This window comes from Corvus cornix, chromosome 12 (genome assembly GCF_000738735.6).
Source record: "Corvus cornix cornix isolate S_Up_H32 chromosome 12, ASM73873v5, whole genome shotgun sequence".
In the NCBI taxonomy this organism is placed as follows: Eukaryota; Metazoa; Chordata; class Aves; order Passeriformes; family Corvidae; genus Corvus; species Corvus cornix.
The window spans coordinates 6,416,727-6,438,633 of record NC_046342.1 but is presented as its reverse complement, the minus strand read 5'-3'; the positions used below and the strand labels follow the sequence as shown (position 1 = coordinate 6,438,633).

The 21,907-nt window shown below is 61.4% G+C and overlaps 3 protein-coding genes across 4 annotated transcripts in view; 2 read left to right on the top strand and 1 right to left on the bottom strand.

Annotated features, from left to right (window-relative positions):
- TEX264 (testis expressed 264, ER-phagy receptor) overlaps nt 1–4,115 on the top strand; it is a 39,827-nt gene extending 35,712 nt beyond the window's left edge. For both annotated transcript variants that reach the window (XM_039559002.1, XM_039559001.1), the window contains exon 6: nt 3,283–4,115. In XM_039559002.1, the coding sequence (XP_039414936.1) occupies nt 3,283–3,596 (314 nt within the window). In that variant the 3' untranslated portion in view covers nt 3,597–4,115. The remainder of the gene's footprint in view (nt 1–3,282) is intronic.
- Nucleotides 4,116–6,424: 2,309 nt separating this feature from the next.
- On the top strand, nt 6,425–17,038 carry GRM2 (glutamate metabotropic receptor 2). Its single transcript, XM_039559240.1, has 6 exons — nt 6,425–6,529; nt 9,408–10,028; nt 11,787–12,624; nt 13,323–14,386; nt 15,285–15,459; nt 15,963–17,038. Exons 2-6 carry the CDS (start codon nt 9,570–9,572, stop codon nt 16,034–16,036), a joined length of 2,610 nt encoding a protein of 869 aa, XP_039415174.1. The 5' UTR covers nt 6,425–6,529; nt 9,408–9,569; the 3' UTR covers nt 16,037–17,038.
- Nucleotides 16,971–20,601, bottom strand: RRP9 (ribosomal RNA processing 9, U3 small nucleolar RNA binding protein). Its single transcript, XM_039559165.1, has 15 exons — nt 20,521–20,601; nt 20,311–20,393; nt 19,995–20,113; nt 19,841–19,914; nt 19,686–19,727; nt 19,371–19,497; nt 19,053–19,177; nt 18,733–18,825; nt 18,533–18,633; nt 18,289–18,423; nt 18,064–18,126; nt 17,841–17,986; nt 17,666–17,745; nt 17,450–17,523; nt 16,971–17,362 (listed from the first exon to the last, which is right to left on the bottom strand). The coding sequence occupies exons 1-15, from the start codon at nt 20,599–20,601 to the stop codon at nt 17,257–17,259; spliced, it is 1,449 nt and encodes a 482-aa protein (XP_039415099.1). The 3' UTR covers nt 16,971–17,256.
- Between the last annotated feature and the right edge of the window lie 1,306 nt (nt 20,602–21,907).

Below are 21,907 nucleotides of genomic sequence, written 5' to 3'. Positions count from 1 at the left end.
GCTGGTCTCTTGGAGCTGACTGCTTGATATCCCTTCTTCCTAGGAGGCCCTGGCCTTTGGGGGACTCCTCAGCACCCTGGCATGGCTTCACCCCCGACTGTGCCTCTGTTTCCCGGATGAAAACTTCTGGGTTCCATGTTCCTATTGAGTGAAGGTGCAGTGGGATGGCTGTACTGTCCTTGGGGAAGCAAGGTCAAGGGGGAGTTTCAACAGGATGGCTGCTACCTCGGTATGTTCCAGAGGGAAAAGCCATGCTGGATCAGGGTGTTAGACTGGTTCCTGGTGTAAGGACCATCCTTGGGAAGATGGATGCAAGGAATGGGCAGTGGTTCATGGGTGTGTGGGGAAGGATGGACAAGTGAGTGTAACAGCTGCTGGAAGGCTGTGCCTGGGAGATGAGAGCTGAATCCCTGCTTGCCCTCCCACGGGGCTTTGGTCGTCCTCTTGGAGCCCCTTGCACTGCCTTCCTGGCCTCCTTGGGCTGTGTTAGGACAGCCACATTCCCCTGTCAGAGCTGAGCACGCAGGGTCCCTGGCAGCAGCAGCTCTGCCCACCCCAGACATTTATCCTGGCCAGGCTGAGTGGCCATGCCAGAGCCAGCCTTTGGCTGTGCAGAGGAGAGAGAGGCTGCTGAAATGGGCAAATTTGCCAGCTGAGGCTGCTCGAACATGATCAGAGGTGACAGAGCAGTGACAAAGTGCCTGGCTGAAGGGAAACAGGACTCAATTTATTGTTGCCCTTGGAGCAAGGGAGAGGAAGGTGGCTATGAGAGTGAGGACAGCAGTGCTTTCCCGCAGTGGTGGCTTGGAGCAGCGTGTAGGTCAGCTTCATCCCTGTCTTCTTCCTTAGCTGCTGCTCCTCTCCTCAGGAGCTTCTTTGCTTTGTGTCATGGAGTTACATGACAGCTTCGGAGCTGAAACATTCCCTGTCATGTCAGGGGAGGGGTGCCTGAGCAGGCAGGGCACTGCTTGGGGGGCTTGGTGTCATTCCTGTCCCCTCAGGTCTTAGAGGGACGCAAGATGACCATGTGTGATATGAGCTGTCATAAAGTCATGGTGGGAACGTGTCCATGTCACCTCAGGCCACCAATTTGGCCAAATCAGATTATTTCTTGTTTTGAGATCACCACTAAAGACTTTGCAAACCCTAAGTTGTCTTCAAGGCTCAGGGTCTGCATGCTCCCCTTCATCCCCCACAGCTCTCCATCTTCCCAGAGGCTCCCTGCTGACCCACTGCCCTGCTGAGCTCCTGTCAGGTGGGACAGCATCTCCCACCTTTCTGCTGCCCACTCAGTGGCTGCTGTCCCCTTCAGCGAGCGCCTCACTGCAGCGTGCAGAACATCCTTTTTATCTTAGAGTAAATGTAGTTTCCGTGTCGAGGTGCTCCTTGATGCTGCAGCAAAGGCACTGCGTGTTAGTGGGCAGTGGTTCTTTTCTCCTTTCCATGGGAGGGGTCACCTGGCATCGCCTGGGGAGCGGCCGAGGGCTCAGCTCGTGCCAGCTGCTAAAAGGGTTGCCAAGATGAGAGGGTGGAGGCTCAGGTTCCTTTCCAGGATGAAGCCAATATGCCACCCAGGTGGGATGAAGCAGTGGGTGCAGCGTGTCTGTGGATCTTTTCTGGCTACCCCTCATCCTGCTACCGCTGCTCGGTCCTCTCGGAACAGCCGTCACTCAGCCGGCAGGACCGTGGGATGATGCTGCTCAGGAGGCAGAGGACTGCCATTTACAAGCAGTTCTGCTGGCAGCTGCCCAGGCCGGGAAGAAAAACAGCACAGAGAAAAAGGATTTAAGGATGTTTGGAAGGAAAGTTCCCTCATTGGTGAGTCTCCTTCAGGAGATCAGTGGCTGGCACACAGCTGGAGGAGAGCAAGCAGCCCAGCCTTGGGCACCCTGGCTGCAGGAGCTGTAGGAGGCTGGAAATGCCTGTGGAAGCCCAAGGCAGTCCCTTGCCAGCAGCTGAGGATGGAGCTGCACCAGCAGGAGACAGTGTGGAGGAGAGGGCTCTCCTCTCCCATCCTGGATGGTGATGACCACAGGGAGGCTCCCATCTGTCACTTCCCAGCCCTGTTGATGGCAAGCCCCAGTCATCCAGGAGTGCTGCTGCTGAGTGGGGCTCCTCCTGGTTTCCCTCCTGGTGTGGGGCATGATCCTCAGCAGGGGCATCCAGCCCAGCACGGGTGGAGGTGCTGGGAAATGACAGAGCCTGGCGCTCACTTCCCACTGATACAAGGCAGGCCGGGAGAAGATGGAGCGGGGAGGGTCGGGATGGAAGAGCCTGCCCATTGTTTGCTGACGTATTGTAATTAACAATGTGGAGCTGTGATGTCATAATTAACCACGTGGATCTGTGATGTCATAATTAACAATGATTAATGTTTAACAGGAGGGTTTTGTCTCCTGGCTGGTTGCTCTGGCAACCGCACTGAGCTGCTGGTCTCAGTCTGACACGTTCCTCTCCTTGTCAACTCGTTAATTGTGTTGTCGATTGAGCTAATGAGGCAGGGATCTGAGGAGGGGCAGGTGGGCCAAGGGGTCCACTTGGGCAGCCATGGGCAGCCTCTGAGGTCTTGGTCATGAAGTGGGATGTGGCTGGCAGCCAGGCCATGTGGAGAAGCACAGAGTGAACTGGGAAGGCTCCCCCTATCCTCTGGGATCCCGAGACCTCTCTGCTGCTGCCCTGCCTATCTTCACACTGCTGCCAGAGCTGCTGGCTGTGGGGGAGCCACAGAAGGAGCAGGAGCAGGCTGTTAGGTGCTGAAGGCACCAGGATGCCCTGGCATGAGGCTGGGCATACACATCTGCCTCTGACAGAAGCACATGTGAAGATTTGCCCTTGTGTCATCATCCCCTTGGGTGCTTCAACAATGCTGCAGCTCCACATCACCCTCACGGCACAGTGTCCTTCCTGTTCTTTGTCTCATTCCTGGTGCCATGCCAGAGACAGGCATGCATTCTCCCTAAGGAGGGGCTTGCCAGGTCCTTGGTGTGTGCACAGAGAGCAGCTGTGGGGGCAGGGTGCGGCCAGGAGGTCAGGGCATGGCTGGAAGCTGGTGGTTGTTTGTGCTGACTTGGGGGTTCCTGATTTCGGGGAGCAGTTTGAGCTCAGCTGATTGTTGGCCTGGTCACGTGTCAAAGACATAGGAAGTGACAAGAGGTAGGAGCTGGTCTCCACTGTGGCCTGATAGCTCTGAGACTTCTGGTGGCTTGGAAGGCTGTGGCACCCCATCCCCATTGCCTCCTTTTTCCCACAGCATTCACTCCTTCCCCTTCTCTCTCCTCCCAGGGGTTGACACCATGAGTGAGACGAGCTCCATCAGCATGGAGGCCACAACTGACAGCAGAGACACCTCGGTGGCCACCTCCATCCTGCTGCCCTTCCCAGCAAGCCGTGGCCGGGAGGAGGCGGACAACCGCAGCGAGCACAGCTACAGCGAGTCGGGAGCCAGCGGCTCCTCCTTCGAGGAGCTGGACCTGGAGGTCACCGGGGACGGGGAGGGAGCCCCGGGCCTGCTGCCTGATGTGGGCTACGCGGGCAACCAGGAGGTCACAGACAAGTGGACCAAGGAGCCCATTGCTGCTGAGAGAGGAGAAGAGTGAAGAGAGACCTGGCTGCCTCACCTCCCACCGGGGTCTGAGTTATTGGGAACCAGTTGCCTTTCCCACCTCCTTCCTCTCCAGCCAAGAGATTTTGGTCGCTGATTCCCCTCAGGACCTGCTCTCCCTCTTTGCAGAAAGGGTGTTTGACTGTTTTTGGGGGTGCTGGGAGGTGGGGGGGATTTCTGTGGCGCAGGGTAGGTGCAGGCTGGAGGGGCAGTGAAATGCATTTGCCATTTGTGTGTGTCCAGGCACGTCGCAGATTCCTTTCAGGTGTCCCGGGATGGTGGTGGATGTCAGAGATGTCCCCTCTGGTCTCTGCTGGTGCCCCTCTCACCCACAGCTTCTCTCTGCTGCACCACCACGTTTTCTAGCACCAAAGAGCTGTGAGTTGGGTCGGTTGGGTTTGTTCCTCTCTTCTCTTCCCCTTGCTGAACAATGGAAACATCCTGTGTAAATGTGGTCCTCCTGGCACTGCCACAGGTGCTTTGGGGTCTGTAATAAAGTGGATGCTTTTCCTCAGTGGTGGCTGGTGCGTTGCTGACTTGTCCTTTGGCCGGCTGCACTGTCCTGCCCCAGGGTGGGGAGTGGGCTGTGGATGGGAGCTGTCCCCACAGCCCTTGACTGAGCTCAGGGGCTCCACATCCCTGCTGCTCAGGCTATCTCCCGGCCTGGGCAGCCCAGCAGGGCACGGGGTCTGTCCCCAGCTTGTGCAAGCTGCGGGGGAAGTGGGGAAGGAAGGGTCCCGGCTGCCGTGCTGAGCTGGGCAGAGCTGGAGGGAGGTGGCATCCCTGCTCCTCCTGGGAACCTGTGGAGAGTAAAACCAGTATAAAGCCAGGTCCTTGGGCTGCTGCTGGGCCTCCTCCTGTAGCAGGAGACACCAGCCTGCTTGCACTGTGCCTTCCTGACATCCCATCTATCCATCCTGCTGCTGTGGAATGCAGGCAGGGAGGGCTGCCTATGCTGGTCCCAGTTCCCTGTGTCTCAGCTTGGGACAAGGGAGCAGCCTGGACATCATGGCCATGGTGCCACAGGGCAATGCCAGGTGCCAAAGCACCTGCTGAGTGTCCTTGGTGCCTCCAGGAGCCCAGGGGTTGTTTCCTGGTGGTCAAATGTGGCAGCCCAAAACTGGGACTTGGGGTGGGGGTTCCAGGGGCAGGAGAGATCTGAGTGTCTTTTCGTGGTGGAAATGTGTCCTCCCTGGCTTGGAAAGGTCATGATTAGTCCTCAGCCAGTGATTGACATGAGATTGTTCATAAATATTTTGTGCTCTGAGTGATAAAATATTAAACTCCTCCAGCCCACATGGAAAAATATTGCTCTTCCCGGTGTTTATCTTTGTTGCTGGTTATTACAAAACTGCCAAGCCCCCTGAAATATTTATGCTTGGCTGAGGCTCCTGGGGGCTTGGAGCCAGGCAGCGGATCCTGACGGTGCTTGTCCCCTAACCCCACGGAAGTTGGGGACCAGGGGGCTTTGCCATCATTCTCCTGCCGTCCACAGCGCTGGAGCAGCAGCCGGGACGATGCAGCCAGTGCCGAGGTGTGTGTGAGCCAGCACCCCTCTGCTGGGGGGAAGCGGGACCACGGCTGTGCCAGCATCCCTTGGCACAAGACATCTCCAGTCCTCCTCAGCCGTGTCCACCCCGGCCCGCGGTGATGAGGTCCCCCAGCCCAGGCACCCTCCTCTCCCCAGTGCCCCACTCTGTTCCAACAATCTTGAAAGGAGATGGGCAGGGGGGATCTGGGGTCCTGCTGCTCAGGACTCCTGGGGGGACCTTGCCACGGACGTTCCGAGTTATCCCTCCCCAATCCAGGATTGCCAGGGAGGAAGGGAGCCCAGCAGAGTGAGTCTGACTCACTGCAGTGCCCTTAACCCTCAGCCTGCAAGTGCAGCAGCTGGCAGGGGGGAAACTGAGGCACACGGTGGTGAGGTGGTTACTCAGGGCAGTGCCCCAGAAGCACCCCTGTCCCCTGTGTTATCCCCTGTCCCGTTCCTGTCTCTGAGTGACGGAGCTCTGGGGATGCAGTGCTGTGGGATCCTGGACAGCCGAATGGCTCTAGAAAGCGTTTGGGCAAGTGGTGGAGATCTGGAACGTAACCCTACCAGTGCCTCCGTTTTTGGATGGTCCAAAGCCTTCCCCAGCTTGGTGCTTGGGCTGCTGGTGAGTGCCGGGGGCTGCGTGGAATGCAGATGGGCAGTGGGGTAATGCTGGGCTCCTGGACTCCTCCCAAGGACCTGGGGAGTGGGGAGCAGGCCAGGCAAGGGGGGAACAAACCCTGGGGCACCAGTTTGTGGCTGTGGAGCTTGAGCTGGGGCTGGGACCCCTCTCACTGGGCTGGGAATGAGCTGGGGGCTGTGGGGCCAGGGGAGCAGGTGCTGAGCTGTGCCCTGCCAGTTCTGCCACGGTGCAGAGCAGGCCCTGCCTGCTCTGGCTGCGTCCTGCCCCTGCCCAGCCTGGATCTGACCATGCCTTGCTTGTGTCCTGCCTTGCCTGGCCACGTCCTGCTTACATCCTGCCGATGCTCGGGCTCAGTCTGGCCATCCCTTCCCTGGATCTGGCTGTGTCTTGCCTGTTTTCTGCCTTCTCTGTCATGTCCTGCCCGTTCCTGCCTTTCCTGCCCATGTCCTGCCCGTTCCCTGCCTGCACCTGGCCATCTGCCCCCGGCTTTGCCCCAGCCCCAGCGGTGCCCTGCCCGGCTCAGCCGGTGCCGGAGCGAGCGCGGGGCAGTCGGGGCGGCCCCAGGGGTGCCGCTGCCCACCGGGCCGTGCCGGACCGGGGCGGGGGCCGGGGCCGGGCCGGGCGGGGGGCGGAGCGGCTCCGCTCTGCTGGGGCTGGCGGAGTGTCAGAGGCGGCGGCGGGAGGCGGTGGCAGCCGCAGCTCCGAGACAGCCGCGGCACCGGCACCGGCTCCCGGCACAGTCCGCCGGGCCCAGGTAAGGGCTGCGGTCCCACCCCGGCGCTCCCATCGCCGTGACCTCGGTTCGCGCCGTGCCCCGGCGGCGCTTCGCTTGTCTCCAGAGCCCCGGCGCCGGCGGTGGAGCGGCACGGAGACCGCCGATCCCCCGCAGCCGTCGGGGCCGCGCCACGGCGGGGCTCGGCGACCAGTGCCCCGTGCCGGGGCTCCTGGAGCTGCGGGACGAGAGCAGAGTACGCGCACGGGTACCGGCACCGGCACGGGCACCGGAGGCGCCGGGGATGCGGGCGGTCAGGGTGGCACCGGGGCCGCTCCCGCCGCTCCCCCTTGCCCGGCTCAGGACGCGGGGCTCCGGGAGAACGGCTTGGGGGGTCCTCGTCCCCCCGGTGTCCCGGCAGCCCCGAGCCCCGCAGTGGGCACTCAGCGGGACCCGCCGCCGCAGCCCCCAGCCGGGGCTGCCCGCCGGCACCGGGGCAGGGAAGCGGGGTCACCGCCCGGCCCGGCAGGGACAGACCCCCGCCCCTGCTGTTCCCCCGGGTCTCCCGTCAGGCTGCCCGGGCCGGGGAGAGCCGGGGCTTTGACGGGGGCTCTGGGTGTGCCGGGGCAGCCGGATCTCGGGGCGCGTTCGGGACGGGATGTGGGGCGGCCGCGGCGGCGGGGGAGCGCCCCGGGGAGGCGCCTCGGCCCCGCGAGGCACCGGGGCTGGCAGCCCTTGTGCAGGGGAGAGGTGGGGGCTCCTGGCAGAGCTCGGTGGCGGTGGGACCTCTGGGACCTCCGCGGGAGGTGACACTGCCCCTGCGCCCCCGCAGCACTGCCGCTCTCGCACACGCCCCAGGTGTCACACACCCCCGGGGTGCTGGTGCCGGAGGGGTCAGGGCTCCTGGCAGGGCGTGGGAAGTGCTCAGGGCACGGAGGAGACACGACCCCTTCTCACCCACCCCACTCACGATGCGCCCGGGAGGAGAGGCTGCCCGCAGCTGGCGGGGGCTTCCTGCCGTACCGTGGCCGTCGGGCTGGACTTGGCTCTGCCCTGCCCGGTGTTCCACTTCCCCAAATGTTCCCAGGGGTTTCCGCGGGCTGTCATCCCCCCGACTACGCCAGTCGAGCTGAGCAGCTGCGGGAATGGAGGCAGCCCTGCTCACTGTCCATCGCGGCTCGCGGCCGGGTGGGTGATGGTTTGCCCTTCAGAGGAGCTTGGCCTGAAGGTGCCTTTCATCTGTGGGTCCTGTCAGCCGCCCTAAAAGAACTGAACCGCATGGACTCGGGTTCCCAGTGCCACCGGACCCCCGTGCCAGGCTCAGCCTGCTGCTGATGGGCTCCATCAATAATCCATGTGCCTGTGGCCTCTTTCCTGCTTGGGGAAACCCCGGGTCTCTTAGAAGCATTGATTCCTGAAATAAGGCAGGGACCCTTCCTTCTCTCATCTCCAAATTCCTTCACACTGTGGGGTCAGGTAGGAGATGCCCTGAGACAGGTGGGGACTCAGCAGCAGCAGACAGCACCTGAGGACAGGCACTTAGGGGCATGGAGGAAGAGGAGGAGATCAGCATGTGTCACCCTACCCACCCCACCCCATCGTGCTCTGTGCCACACTGCTGCCCGCATCCCCCTGGGCATCACTGCCAGCTCCAGCTGCTTGCTGGAGGGCTCCTCCAGCACAGTCATCATGAGCTGGAGCTGTCTGGGAGCAGCATGGGGGCATCAAGGTGTCCTCTCCTCCTGCTCAGGGACAGTAGCCTCAGTACTGGCTGCAGGGAACTGCAGGAGGGCCAGCACTCTCTGGCATCCCCCTCCCACCCTCTGTGCCTCCACGAGCACTGCTGGGCTGTGGAAGAGCCACAGTCCTGCCACAGCATTTGCAGTTTCCTGTTCCAGAGCAGCCTGAGGCTTCTGGACTGCTAAGGGGTCTCCTTCTCCCATGGCCCCTGAAATGCCAGCCCCGTGGGATTTCAGCAGTCAGCTTCAAATGGGAAACAAATCTCTCCCGTGATTTGGGAAAAGACAACCAATCTCGGAGGGGACTGCATCTTCTGCCAAAACAAGGCCTGCCTGCTGCAAAAGCCTTTGATTCCCCCGCGCCTCCTTGCTTTCTGCAGAGGGAGTCAGCAAACCTGGCTCTTACTTTTACTGAAATCTCTGAATTTAGTATACAGGGAAGGAAGGGGCGGTGGTGAGAGAACAGACTCTGAAGCACCGCGACTGCCAGAGCCCTGTGCGTTGCTGTATGAGGGTGAAGCCAGTGGCGAGTCCCTGCTCCAGCCCTGGTGCCACGGACAGCCCTGGGGGCAGCAGCAGGGTGGGTGGGCTCCATGGCTACGGGATGGGGGTTTGAATGTTGTGGGCATTGGGTGCTGTGGGCACGGTGGGCTCGTGGCTGGCTGCTTTTGGCAGTGCTCTTGGCTGGAGGTTGGGATCTGTCAGCACCCCTGATGCTGCTGCGTGGGTTGGGGGCTCGGCTTGGAGCCGGCCTTGGCTCTATCTGCCCAGCCCGGCCTCCTTATGCCAGGCGACATCCCTGGCTCTTTCCCCCTCCATGATATTTTAGGGCTGTCAAGCCGTCCCCCTGCAGGCTGTTCTGCCCGGTGCTGCCAGAGGGGCCAGCTCTGTGCCCGCCCCTATGCCAGTGCATCCCTGCAAATGCTGTGGGCAGTCTCTGTGCCCCTCCTTGTCCCCTGAGGTCTGTGTCACTTGTGTGTGTCCTGGGGGCTCTGGGTCACTGTGGGAGCTATTGCATCTGCTCACCTTGCCTTTCTGCAGGGGACTTCTTCCTAGGGGCACCCTGGGTGGGGGGCACAGACAGGCTCATGCCCTTGCTCTCCCGTGCAACACTGACTGCCCCTGTCCCTGACGTGCCTTGCATCCCGCAGCCCCAGCAGCTTTTCCCTTTGCTTTTCCAGGTGCCGAGGGCTCTGCCGGGGTGGCACGACCTCCCTCCCACCCACACCACGCCGTGCCACCCCCCACCACCCAATGCCTGGGGACTGCCTGCCCTCGCCTTGACGGGTGGCAGCGGGTGACACGGGGTGGTGTGGGTCCCCCGGCCAGCACCAGCACACCCCATGGCGGTCCCCTTGGCCGCCTGGCTGGGGCTGATGCACCTGGCCACCTGTCTGGCTGCTGGGCACGGCATGGCTGGCAAGAAGGAGATCAGCATGGATGGGGACCTGGTGATTGGGGGCCTCTTCCCTGTCCACGAGAAAGGAGTGGGGAGTGAAGACTGCGGCAAGATCAACGAGCACCGGGGCATCCAGCGCCTGGAGGCCATGCTCTTCGCCCTGGACGAGATCAACAAGGACGGGAGCATCCTGCCGGGGGTGAAGCTGGGTGCTCACATCCTTGACACCTGTTCCAAGGACACCTACGCCCTAGAGCAGTCCCTTGACTTCGTCCGTGCCTCCCTTACCAGGGTGGACGGTTCCGAGCACATCTGCCCCGACGGCTCCTACGCTGTCCATGATGATGTTCCCACTGCCATCACCGGCGTCATCGGAGGCTCCTACAGTGACGTTTCCATCCAGGTACCGCCCAGGCAAGAGGGGCTCAGGTGGGGCTGGGGGTTTGGCAGAAATGGGGGAAGGGGATAAAACCTTGGCAGCCTGCAGTGATACCATTGCCAGCGTGGCACAGGAAAGCTCACTCATCCCTCACGGTGATGCTCGGCCCCTTTCTCCAGTGGGGAAGGAATGCCAGGCGGGCACCTGAGCGAGCCATCTCTCTGTGATTGTAGGGGATGTGCCCAGGGTCCCCTTGGGGGCTGAGAGAGTCCCCCAACACTCCATAAGCCGTAGGAGCCAAGCCTCACTTGGGGACAGGTGTTGATTCCTCTCCTGGGGTCAAGGCGGGAAGTGCAGCTCCTCAGCCCAGCTCATGTCTGGACTGTGACAGGCAGAGCAGAGCTGACCGGTGTGAGGGGGCACTGTCCCCCCTGCCCCCCCAAAACTGCAGCCCGTGAGGTGCTGCAAGGGACATGCACCTCTGAGGGGCTCAGCCACAGGGCTGCCTGGCTGGAGCAGGGTGGGCTCAGAGGACAAGTGTCCCTGTGTCCCCAGTGATCCCACAGGAACAGGCACTGCAAACTTCAGACCTGGCTGTCACCATGCATGGGGTGCATCTCAGTCCCCAAAACCACAGCTCTGTGGACCCAGAGGCTGCTTCCAGCAGGGAGAAGAGCATCCCCTAGGATGCAGGCAGCCAGTAGGACCAGCTGAGTCTCGGGGGTGGCCGGTGGGCCACATGCTTGCTGAAATTTAATAAGTCCCCAGCATGTGTCAGACTGCATTTCCTGGTCCCTGGAGCCCCTGCATCCCCCAGCTATGGGGTGGAAGAGGCTGGGACTGCATGAAGGAGGCAGCATCCCAGCCCAGCCTGGGCACTTGTCCCTTCCCCTGCTGGGAACCAGGGTGTCCTCATGTCCCAACCCCGGGCGGGCAGGTGTCAGCAGGGGCAGAATGTGGGCAGGCTGGGGAGCACAAGGGTCACTGGGGGGACATGGCAGGCTGGCAGCTCCCATGCGTGGTGAGGACAGGCAGCAGTATCACTGTGCTCAGGGGCCTTCTTCTGCCATTAGGGGACTTTGTTGACAAGATCATTTGTCCATGTTAATTAAGCCACGTCTGCTGCCTGGGGAGCAGTGAGATGTGGGCAGGCTTGGCAGCCCTGCCAGCACACCCGAGGCCCCCTTACTGCCCCCAGAGCCTGGGTTTTAACAGCCTCATTAGTGGGGCTTTTTTCCCCTTTGAAGCTAACGAGGGATTCTGCTGAGGGGCTGGAAGGTGCCAGTCCCTCTGGAGCTCCCGATGCGGAATGCGCAGGAACTGGTCCCCTGACCCAGCTCTGCAGCATCCCCCAGCCTGGTGGGGTAACTCTGCCCCTGCTCCCAACCCCCAGAATCCTTTCCCCCTGTGCTGTGGGGCTATCAGGCATCCTGACTTTCTTCTTGCCATCAAGCATCTCCCACAGGTCACCTATGGCAGACTTTCTGCTTTTGTCCGCTCCCTGGCCCTGAAATTCAGAGGGAAGCACTTGAAATACTACCGAAAAAAAAAAAAGATAAATGAGCATGTCTGAAGGCTGAGGCACTCTGTGAATGTGCCATCCACTCTTCTTCTCCATTCCCTCCACAGATCAGGATGCTCCAGGTTGGGATGGGTTGCTCATCAGCCCAGTGGTTGTGCTTGGGAGCATCGTGCAACACTGGGTGTTGGGCGGGGGTCCCCCCATAGGAACGTCCCTTGCTGGCCACCTCTTCAGACACTGACCTCTCCTCCTCCATGCAGGTGGCCAACCTGCTGCGGCTCTTCCAGATCCCACAGATCAGCTATGCCTCCACCAGTGCCAAGCTCAGTGACAAGTCCCGCTACGACTACTTCGCCCGCACTGTCCCGCCAGACTTCTACCAAGCCAAAGCCATGGCGGAGATCCTTCGCTTCTTCAACTGGACCTACGTCTCCACCGTGGCCTCGGAGGGCGACTACGGGGAGACGGGGATCGAGGCCTTTGAGCAAGAAGCCCGCATGCGCAACATCTGCATCGCCACCTCGGAGAAGGTGGGGCGCTCCATGAACAAGAAGACCTATGACGGAGTGGTTCGGGCTCTGCTGCAGAAGCCCAATGCCAGAGTGGTCGTGCTGTTCACCCGAAGTGAAGACGCCCGGGAGCTGCTGGCGGCTGCCCAGAGAGCCAATGTGTCCTTCATGTGGGTGGCCAGTGATGGGTGGGGAGCCCTGGAGAGCGTGGTGGCTGGGAGCGAAGCAGTGGCAGAGGGAGCCATCACCATCGAGCTGGCAGCCTACCCCATTAAGGAGTTTGCTTCCTACTTCCGTAACCTGCACCCCTACAATAACAGCCGAAATCCCTGGTTTCGGGAGTTTTGGGAGCAGAAGTTTAGGTGCAGCTTCCACACGCAGGACTGTAGCCGGTACTCCCTCAAGACAGGCAAGTTTGAGCCAGAGTCCAAGATCACGTTCGTGGTCAATGCAGTCTATGCCATGGCTCACTCTCTTCACAACATGCACCGGACATTGTGCCCCAACTCCACCAAGCTCTGTGATGCCATGAAGCCTGTCAATGGCAAGAGGTTTTACAAGGACTTTATACTCAATGTTAATTTTGATGGTGAGTCCAAAATGGAGATGGGTTTGGCTGACAAACTGGAAAGGGATGGGTGGAGGATAGGAAAGAAGGAGGCCCAAATTTGACCCAAGACCCTCCAATTCCTCCAGCCTGCCCATGCCCAGGGCTGTGGTTGTCCTGAGGTGCCAACAGCCCACCATCATCCTTGGGAGGCAATCCAGGCCTTCTGTACCCGGTGGAAAGGTGTGGAAAAGCTGGTCTCCAACTCCATCCTGCTACAGCTGGGTGGGACCAGCCCCACAAGGGACCCTTGAGAACATGGGTCCTTGCAAGCATCACGATTTACTCACATTTCAGGGATTAAACTGGAGGGACCCATGATCAGGGACCCATGTAGGTTGGGGTGAAGAAGAAGCATGTCATATGTCACTTGGGCTGAGGGTGTCTCAGCTACCAGGTGTCACTGAGAGCTGTGGAGGCTGCACAATCCCCCTCTGCCCCTGCAGAGCTGGGTGGGGCTGATGGGCTCTCAGGCAGGTGAGGATGGAGTTCTCCACCTTTGCTTTCCTGCTCCTAACATGTACATAGGCAGCAAGGATGGGAGTGAAGGCAGGAAACAGGTTGGACATCTACCTGTGGCCATGGTGGGATGTGACCCTTGGATGAGACCTGCCTCCAGGCCTGGAGTGAGTGTTCTCCTGCCCCGAGGCGGTGACTGTCTGCCCTTCTCCTCCCTGCAGCTCCATTCAGGCCAGCGGACACCGAGAGCGTTGTTCGATTTGACCGCTACGGCGATGGGATCGGGCGCTACAACATCTTCAACTACCACTACGTGGACGGGCGGTATCGGTACCAGAAAGTGGGCTACTGGGCAGAGGGGCTCATCCTCGACACCAGCCTCATCCCCTGGGCTGAGACCTCCATTCCCGTGTCCCAGTGCAGCGACCCCTGCAAGAAGAATGAGATCAAGAGCATGCAGCCTGGGGACATTTGCTGCTGGATCTGCATCCCCTGCCAGCCCTACGAGTACCTGCTGGATGAGTTCACCTGCATGGACTGTGGTCTTGGTTACTGGCCCAACGAGACCCTGAATGGCTGCTACGAGCTGCCCCAAGAGTACATCCGCTGGAAAGATGTCTGGGCCATTGGTCCCGTCACCATCTCTTGCCTGGGTTTTATCTCCACTCTCTTCGTTATCGGAGTCTTCGTGAAGAACAATGACACTCCCATCGTGAAGGCCTCTGGACGAGAGCTGTGCTACATTCTCCTGACCGGGGTCCTCATGTGCTACAGCATGACCTTCATCTTCATCGCGAAGCCCTCCACCGGGGTGTGCACGCTCCGGCGCCTGGGGCTGGGCACGTCCTTCGCTGTCTGCTACTCAGCCCTCTTGACCAAGACGAATCGCATCGCCAGGATCTTCAGTGGAGTGAAGGAGGGGGTCCAGCGCCCCCGGTTCATAAGCCCAACATCACAGGTGGTCATCTGCATGGCCCTCATCTCTTGCCAGCTGATCATTGTCATCATCTGGCTGCTGGTGGAGACCCCTGGCACAGGCAAGGAGACTGAGCCTGACAAGAGGTACATTGTCACCCTCAAGTGCAACAACCGTGACTCCAACATGCTCATTTCTCTCACCTACAATGTCCTCTTGATTGTCCTCTGCACGGTCTACGCCTTCAAGACACGGAAATGTCCTGAAAACTTCAACGAGGCCAAGTTCATTGGGTTCACCATGTACACAACCTGCATCATCTGGCTGGCCTTCCTGCCCATCTTCTACGTGACCTCCAGCGACTACCGTGTAAGAGCCTGAGCTGTGAGGGGGCTCTGACAGGGCTTGATCTAAATGGTCCTGGAGATTTGGGCCATGCAGGGTCCATGATTAGGAGATGCGTGGGCATGGGGAAGGGTCTTCATCCACACACCTGGTGATGGTCACCTCTGCACTGGCTAATTCAGGACCAAGTGAAGGGTCCTGAAGGGCTGTGGCTGATGGGGCAATGAGTCCTGGAGAGAGGAGCTGCCCCACTCCCTCCCTTGCTAGGGTGAGGATGGGAAATGGCCCTGAGAACTCCAGAGATCCCCCATAGCCAGACCATGGAGGAATGACAGCCATCCTTCAGCCTGGTGATACGAAAGCATGAGACAGCCCCTGGCTCATCCAGACACCACACCCCAGGGCAGGAATGCCAGCCTCAGGGCCAGCCTGGTTCCCGGGCTGCTGAGCAGTGCCAGGAACTGGGGAGCACAGGGTGCTCCGCAGCACCTGCAGCACCTCAAGCCCCCTGGCACGGACAACCAAACACATTCTTGATGGGTCTTGAGGAGCTGGTGGGGGCAGTCAGGGGCTTCCAGAGAGGACCTGCACCCCCAGAGGGAGTGGGCACCGGGATGTGGGAGTGCAGGCTCTGGCCCCGGGCAGTGCCATAAAGCAGCACACTGGCAGGGCTGGGGTTGCTGCTCAGGGTGCACCTGCTTTGCGGGGGCAACTTGTCCCCATCAGGGCAGTGTCCATGCTCTGCCCATGGGTCTCTTGGGGGATGACCCTGACAGAGGGATGTGGTGTGGGGTGGGATGTCCCTGCAGGGTGCAGCCTGTGCCCAGTGGGGCTGGCCAGTGCCACAGTACGGGCTTCATCCTGCCCTGCTCGGGGCAGAGGGCTGATGGGTGGAGCACCTGATGCCCACCCCTGTCTCCAGGTCCAGACCACGACCATGTGCATCTCGGTGAGCCTCAGCGGCACCGTGGTCCTCGGCTGCCTCTTCACCCCCAAGCTGCACATCATACTCTTCCAGCCGCAGAAGAACGTGGCCAGTCACCGCGTGGGCACCGCTCGGTTCAGTGTGGCAGCAGCCAGCTCCAGCCAGTCCCATGGTGAGTATGCTGGGGCTGGAGATGGGCTGGGGGACAGCACCCCTTTCCTGGTGGGGGGTGTGTGTGGGCACACCTGGCATGGTTCCTGCAGAAGAGTGGGGTGTGGGGTACGGCACAGTGGGAAATGGGGGGTATGGAGGATGTGGTGTCCCCAGTCCTCTTCCCTGTCCCTCAGGCTCTTCGCTGTCCTCTGTCCCAATGCCTCATCTCCCAGGACAGCACAGCTGCCAGAGGGGCACTGCTCCTGGGGGCCTGTCATTGCTCTGAGGGGACAGGGCCACTCTCCACCTCAGCCCAGGGGATTCAGCTGCCCCCAGGTGCCTGTCACTACCCCAGGCACTCTCCACTTCAGCCCCAGGGAATATGGCCATCCTGGGCACCCATGGGGACACGGCCATCCTGGGCACTCTCCACCCCAGCTCTCTGAGCACTGCTGCCATGGGATGCTGGGGGGTGCTGCTGCCAGACCCCAACCCAGCCCTGACTGCTGCCTTCCTGTCCAGGCTCAGCCTCGCCATACGTACCCACGGTGTGCAATGGCCGCGAGGTGGTGGACTCCACGACGTCATCCTTGTGAAGGATGGGGGGCCAGGCTGTGGTGCTGCCACGTGGCACCCCCACCGCTTCCCCAGGGAGAGCAGTGCCCGCAGCATGGCCCACTGAGGTGCCAGATGCAGCTGGGAGGCTCAGTCCCTGCTCCAGCACGAGCTACACATCCCACATGTCGGGTCATGGTACGTGTCACCCTTCCCTTGCACTGAGCCACGTTACATGTACCCTGTCCTCCACACCCTGCACTGAGCCATGGCACACGTCCCTCTGCATCACCTGCACTGAGCCATTGTGCACCCACACCCCCTGCACTGAGCCACGGTGAATGCCCCCCATCCCTCGCACTGAGCCATAGTGCACATCGCACGGACCTCGCACTGAGCTGCGGCACAAACACCCTCTCCTTGTCCCTTGCACTGAGCCCTGGTGCAGACCCACCACCACCTGCAGCCAGCCCCGGGGCACATCCCCTGCCTGTCGCCCCCAGCCCCGGTGCACAACTCGACTCCCTCTCGCCGAGCCACGTTCCACCTCCTGCTTTTTGCTTGCGCCAATCCACGCTGCACCTCCCGCTCCCTCGCTGTGGTGCCACACATGGAGCTGCCCTCACCCCATCGCCCACACCACTTTCCCATCATCTCCTGTGCCAAGCCTTGGACCACGTCACCCTGTCCCTAGTGCTTTGCAGGTTCACGTTTCCCTCCTGGTTTCGGCCTCAGGAGAGCCACCGAGCGTGGCTGGGCTGGGCCCAAGCCCCCCATTGCTTCCCTCACTGTGTGTGGCGCTTCTCATCCCTTTGTGGGAGACAGGGCAGGAGCAGAGGTGGACAAATGCCCGCTGACCCCAGCCCCTGCAGAGCCTGGGGGGGCTGTTGGAGGCTCAGGGCAAGTAACAGGACCAAGGTATTTGAGCCCAACCAAGTTTTTAAGAGTAGACTTTTTCTGTGAACAAGAGTGTGATTTTTTTTTTTTTTTTTTGTAATTTATGTAAATAAAGTGGTTTTGGTGTTTGTTTTTTTTTTACAAAATGGATTGTTCCAGAGCTCAGGTACAGCCAAACCTGAGAGAAGGGGACAGACCCTCGCAGAGGGCAAAGCCACTTCAAGACACAGGGGCCAGCAGGATCAGGGGCCATGTGACAATCCCCACTCTCATTCTACCGACCTCAGGGTGGTGGCTGCACCAAGGATGTGGGGCACAGCTCCAGGGCACAATGACCTGCTCCAGTGGCTCCAGGGACAGGGGGCTAGGAGCTGCCAGGTGATTCAGAGCTAGAAGCTGTTGTGTTCTGCTTCAGGGGGATAATGCAGATGCTGTTTTTGGCTTCTTTGATTCTCCACCACCGCCCGAGCCTGTGGATGAGATGGGGGGGTCACCAACAAGACCCAGAAGAGGGGGAAGCTGCACCCCCAGGCAGCACCAGGGAGGGGGGACGGTACCGGTGCTCCTGCCCAATGCCAGCCACCAGGAAGTCACCAGCTGCTGAGAACTTGAGGCTGTTGACAAAACCCACCTGGAGGGGACAGGGCAGAGTGAAGGGACAGGGTAGGGTGAGGAACTCCCACAGGCTTCTCCTGCTGCTCAAGAAGGGGAGCCCTTGCTGAGAGACCCTCCAGCCCAGCCCCAGAATTCCCAACCTGCCCATCCATCCATACCAAGGGGATGTCTAAGAGGTGCTCCAGCTTCCGAAATCCCTCACCACACTTCCAGAGCTTCAAGCTGCCGCTGTGGGACCCTGGGGCACAGAGAGGAGACTGTCACAGAGCCCAGCCCAGGGATGGGAGCAGGACACACTTCCCCCACAAGCTGCCAGAAGTAGGTGCCACACACCTGTTGCCAGGAGGTCACTGTTGCGCAGGGCAGCCACTGCCGAGATCCAGTATGGCTGCTGCAGGCCCTGGGCGTCCTGCTCCCCGTGCGCCTGCCGAGCCAGCGCCAGCGGCTTCTTCTTTGTCAGCCCCCACAGGGCTAAAGACCTGTGGGGAACGTGAGGGATAAGGGGGCTGAGGGGGCACCCTGCCTGCCCCAGGCACCACCCCGGCGCTGTGCTCACCCATCATCAGCACCAGACACCATGTGCTCCTCGTTGATGAGCTGGATACAGTCAATGGAGCCCCTGTGAAGGGAAGCAACTGCCAGAGTTACAAGTGTGCTTTGGGATCCTGCTTAGGGGACAAGGGCTCACCGGGGCATCAGCATCCCCAGGGTGCTCCTGCCACGAACCGCTGCCCCAGCTGGACATGCCTGCCCACAGTCCCCTCTTGCACCCCAGACATACTGGTGCCCAGAAAACACAAGCTGTGATTCCTCAGGGATCTTCCAGAGCCGCACGGTGCCATCCCGTCCCCCCGCTGTCACACAGCACTCCCGGCTCAGGCTGTCCAGCCCTGTGATGACGTCCTGGTGTCCGAACCTGGAGAAGGAGATGACAAAGAGCTGTGGCAAGCATGACCCTCTGCCCCCTCACCTCCTCACAGCTGCTGGCGCACCCCTTGGGTGATTGGGATTCCCCCAGGTCTTACAGGGTCTCCACGTATGCGTTCTCTGCCACATCCCACACCTTGACGCAGCGGTCATGGGAAGCGCTGTACAGCTGGTGTGTGCCCTTTCGGAAGGACAGGCCCTGGGGACAGATGGACAGACACGGCACAGCAGTGAGGGATGCCAAGGAGGACACAGCTGCCTGGCCCCACAGGCATCGTGCCCAGTGCCCCCAACTCACCGAGACAGCGTCACGGTGCCCTGTGAAGATGTGCAGGCGCTTGCAGGTGGCTGCATCCCAGATCATGATCAGCTTGTTCCTGTCTCCCGTAGCCTGGCACACAGCAGGGGACGCCTGAGACCTGCACCTTGGAGACCCATAGCCCACCCCTGCCTCCACTCCCACTCCATGGGTTTTGGGTGTCCTAGGCACCCATTCTTGACCCAGCAAGGGGTAGGGGCTGCTTTAACCTGGTAAGGCACATCTGGGCATGAGACCCTACCCCCAGGACCCCAGGAGAACACTCCCCATGGCCACCTCCCCACTCCCTGTCCTCGTACCAGGTACTTGCCATCCGACGAAATGGCCATGCAAAGGACATGGGATGCATGCCCCATGTGCCGCTCCTCCGTGCCTTTCTTCCCCCCTGGCACCATGCACAGCTTCTTCCCACTGTCCACCTCCCCTGCAGGAAAGGCATTGCAGTCACCCTCTGGGAGCCTCCCACCACACCCAAAAGTGCCAATGAGCCTCCCACAGAGCCTGGAATTATGCACGATGCAAGAATAGCCAAGGGCCAAGCCACCTCAGTGGACACCTGAGTCCCTGCAGGGTTTGGGCTGGGGAACAGCCAGTCAGAGCCCCAGGTAAACACTTGCATTTGATTAGAGAGCCGTCCTTGGAAGCAGAAAAAATGAATTTGTCATCAGGAGAGATGACCAGGCAGGTAACAGGCAGCTGGTGTCCCCGCAGCACACGGATCCTGGCTGGATCTGGAGGCCGTACCTGCAGCAACAGCAGGATGCGAGCTGGGCTGCCCAGGACCCTCTCCCAGGCACGGGAGTACCCCAGCACAGCACCCTGCCTCCTCCAGGGTGCCGGCAGCAGGGTGAAGGGCCGCGGGGTGCTGGCCATGCCTTAGCGTCCCCAAAGCCGGCACTTGCAGTCCGGCACCCCCAGCACTGGGCACTTACATCTTTGGCGACCTGGCGCTGCAGCCGGCCTTTCTGCTCCAACTGGGGAAGAAGCGGGAGGCTCAGCAGAGGTGGCCTCAGCCCCGGTCCCGCGGGAAGGGGACAGCCCGCTGCCGTCACCGGGACCGAGGGGCCGCACCCGCCCCCCTGCTCACCACGTCCTCCTTCAGCCGGTCGCCGATGAGATCCGCCGGCTCGAGTTCCTCTTCCTCCTCCGCCCGCTCCTCCTCTGCGGCGGGACAGTGCATCAGGGTCGGGCTCAGCGCCCGGGGCCGCCCCGCCGGGGCACCGGCGCCGGGCGGGACTCACCGAGCTGGCGGAGCTCCTCCAGGTACTGCTTGGCCAAGCGCAGCTTCTTCTCCTGCGGCGTCTCGTCCACCTCCTCCTCCGCCGCCGCTGCTTCTCGCCGCCGCCGCCCCAACAACGGGCTGCAGGGACACGTGTGCGTGAGCATCGGTCCTTCCACACATCGGTACCGGCATCCCGCAGGTACCGGCACCCCCTCCGGTCAGACACCTCGCTCCGATACAGGCATCTCCCGGTATCGGCACCCCGCTCCGATACAGGCATCTCCCGGTATCGGCACCCCGCTACGGTACCGGCACTCCCCGAGCGCAGCCTTTACCTCTCTGTCTCAGAATCGCTAGACACTTCCTCGTCGGCGGGCCGACCGGCCGTCGCCCGCCGTCTCCCATCGGCGCCCGGTGCCTGCGGAGCAAAATGAGGCGATAGACGGGACGAGACGGGACGGGCGCAGCGAAAGCGCCACGGCGGCGACCCCGCCAGGGTAGCCCTTCCTCGCCTCCCTCCGAACCCGGCCGGGCCCGACTCTTACCGCCGACCGCGGACGCCGCCGTGCCGCCGCCCCGCGCGGGGCCTTGGCCCTCCGGCCGCCCGCCGCCGCCGCCGCCGCCATGCTGCCGCCGCACGTGCGCCCCCCCGCCGGCCGCCGGGCTCAGGCCACGCCCCCGACAGCGCCTATTGGCTGTTGGCGGCAGGATCCCGCCTCCTATTGGCCCTGCGGCGCCGCCTCCCGGTTCCGGAAGCGCGCCCTGCCCCGCCTCCGCCCGGCGGCCGCGCTGTCACTCGGTGTGACGTCACGCTCCCGCCCCGCCCCTCGGCCCGTAGCCCCAGCCCCGGGTGTCGGTCGCTCCCCGCACCTCCGGTCCCGGTGCCCCGGGGCGAGCAGGGGCGTCCCTTCCGCAGGGACCGGCCACTCGTGCCGGGGACCCGCATGCCGGGACCGGTTGTCAGAGGGCAGGGCCCCCAGCGCTGCCTCCTCTGCCCTCTATGGCCCTTCGGGCCCAGTCTCACAGCGGGCAGCCCCCCGGGGTGACGGGGACAGTGGATGGGTCGCTGCTTCCGAAATTATGATCAACTCGTTCTGCTCCTCAGGGACCCTTAACCAGCCCCCACTGTCGGGCATGGCCTCTGGTCCCATCCCATGTCCTTTGTGGAGTCCCAGGGACCTGTCCTTGACCATGCTGGGTAGTGTCTCTGTCTGGGACAGGTGATGCTCTAAAGAGCCAAAATCTGCTTTTGTGCAGAATTTTATTATGCGCAAACAATCTATTTTCTCTTTGGCACAGCGGGAGTCAGGGAAGGACAGTGGGAAAGCCCTGCACTGGTCTCCGTAAGGAAAAAGGCTTAGGGAGAGCCTGTCCCAGCCAGTGCAAGTGGATGTACCAGCTGGGGAGTGAAGCTGCCCCCAGGCTCAGCACCCCAGAGCATGACGAGAGGAGCCACCCTCTCTGGCTGGAAGCCTGTCAGGGCTACGAAGTTTTGGTCTTGGTGGCCCCAGGCTGCCGTGGAGCTGTCGCTCAGTCTCTGAGGCTGCAGGAACCCATGCCAGGGGCAGTGTGGAAGGAGCTGGGTGAACAAGGAACCCACCTCCCCATCCATCCGGGCAGCAGGAACAGAAAGGCAGCTGTGGTCAGGGAGGGGAGCTCTGCCTAGGAACTGAGCAAGATAGAGCTCATGGGGACACATCTGAAGGGTCCAAACTGCACTGCCCAAAGGGCTGGCCAGGTTGGGAATCCCACCTTGGCCTCACCTGTGTCCTGGTCATGCAGGTGAAAGAGCAGCGGCAGCAGGCTGTCCGGCACCTCCTTCTTCATCACCTTCTTTGTGGTGCTCTCCGTAGGCATCACGACTTGAAAGAGACGGATGGAGAGCTCCCGCACAGTGTCCCACTGCTTGTAGAGGAGGGGAGGGCATTAAGA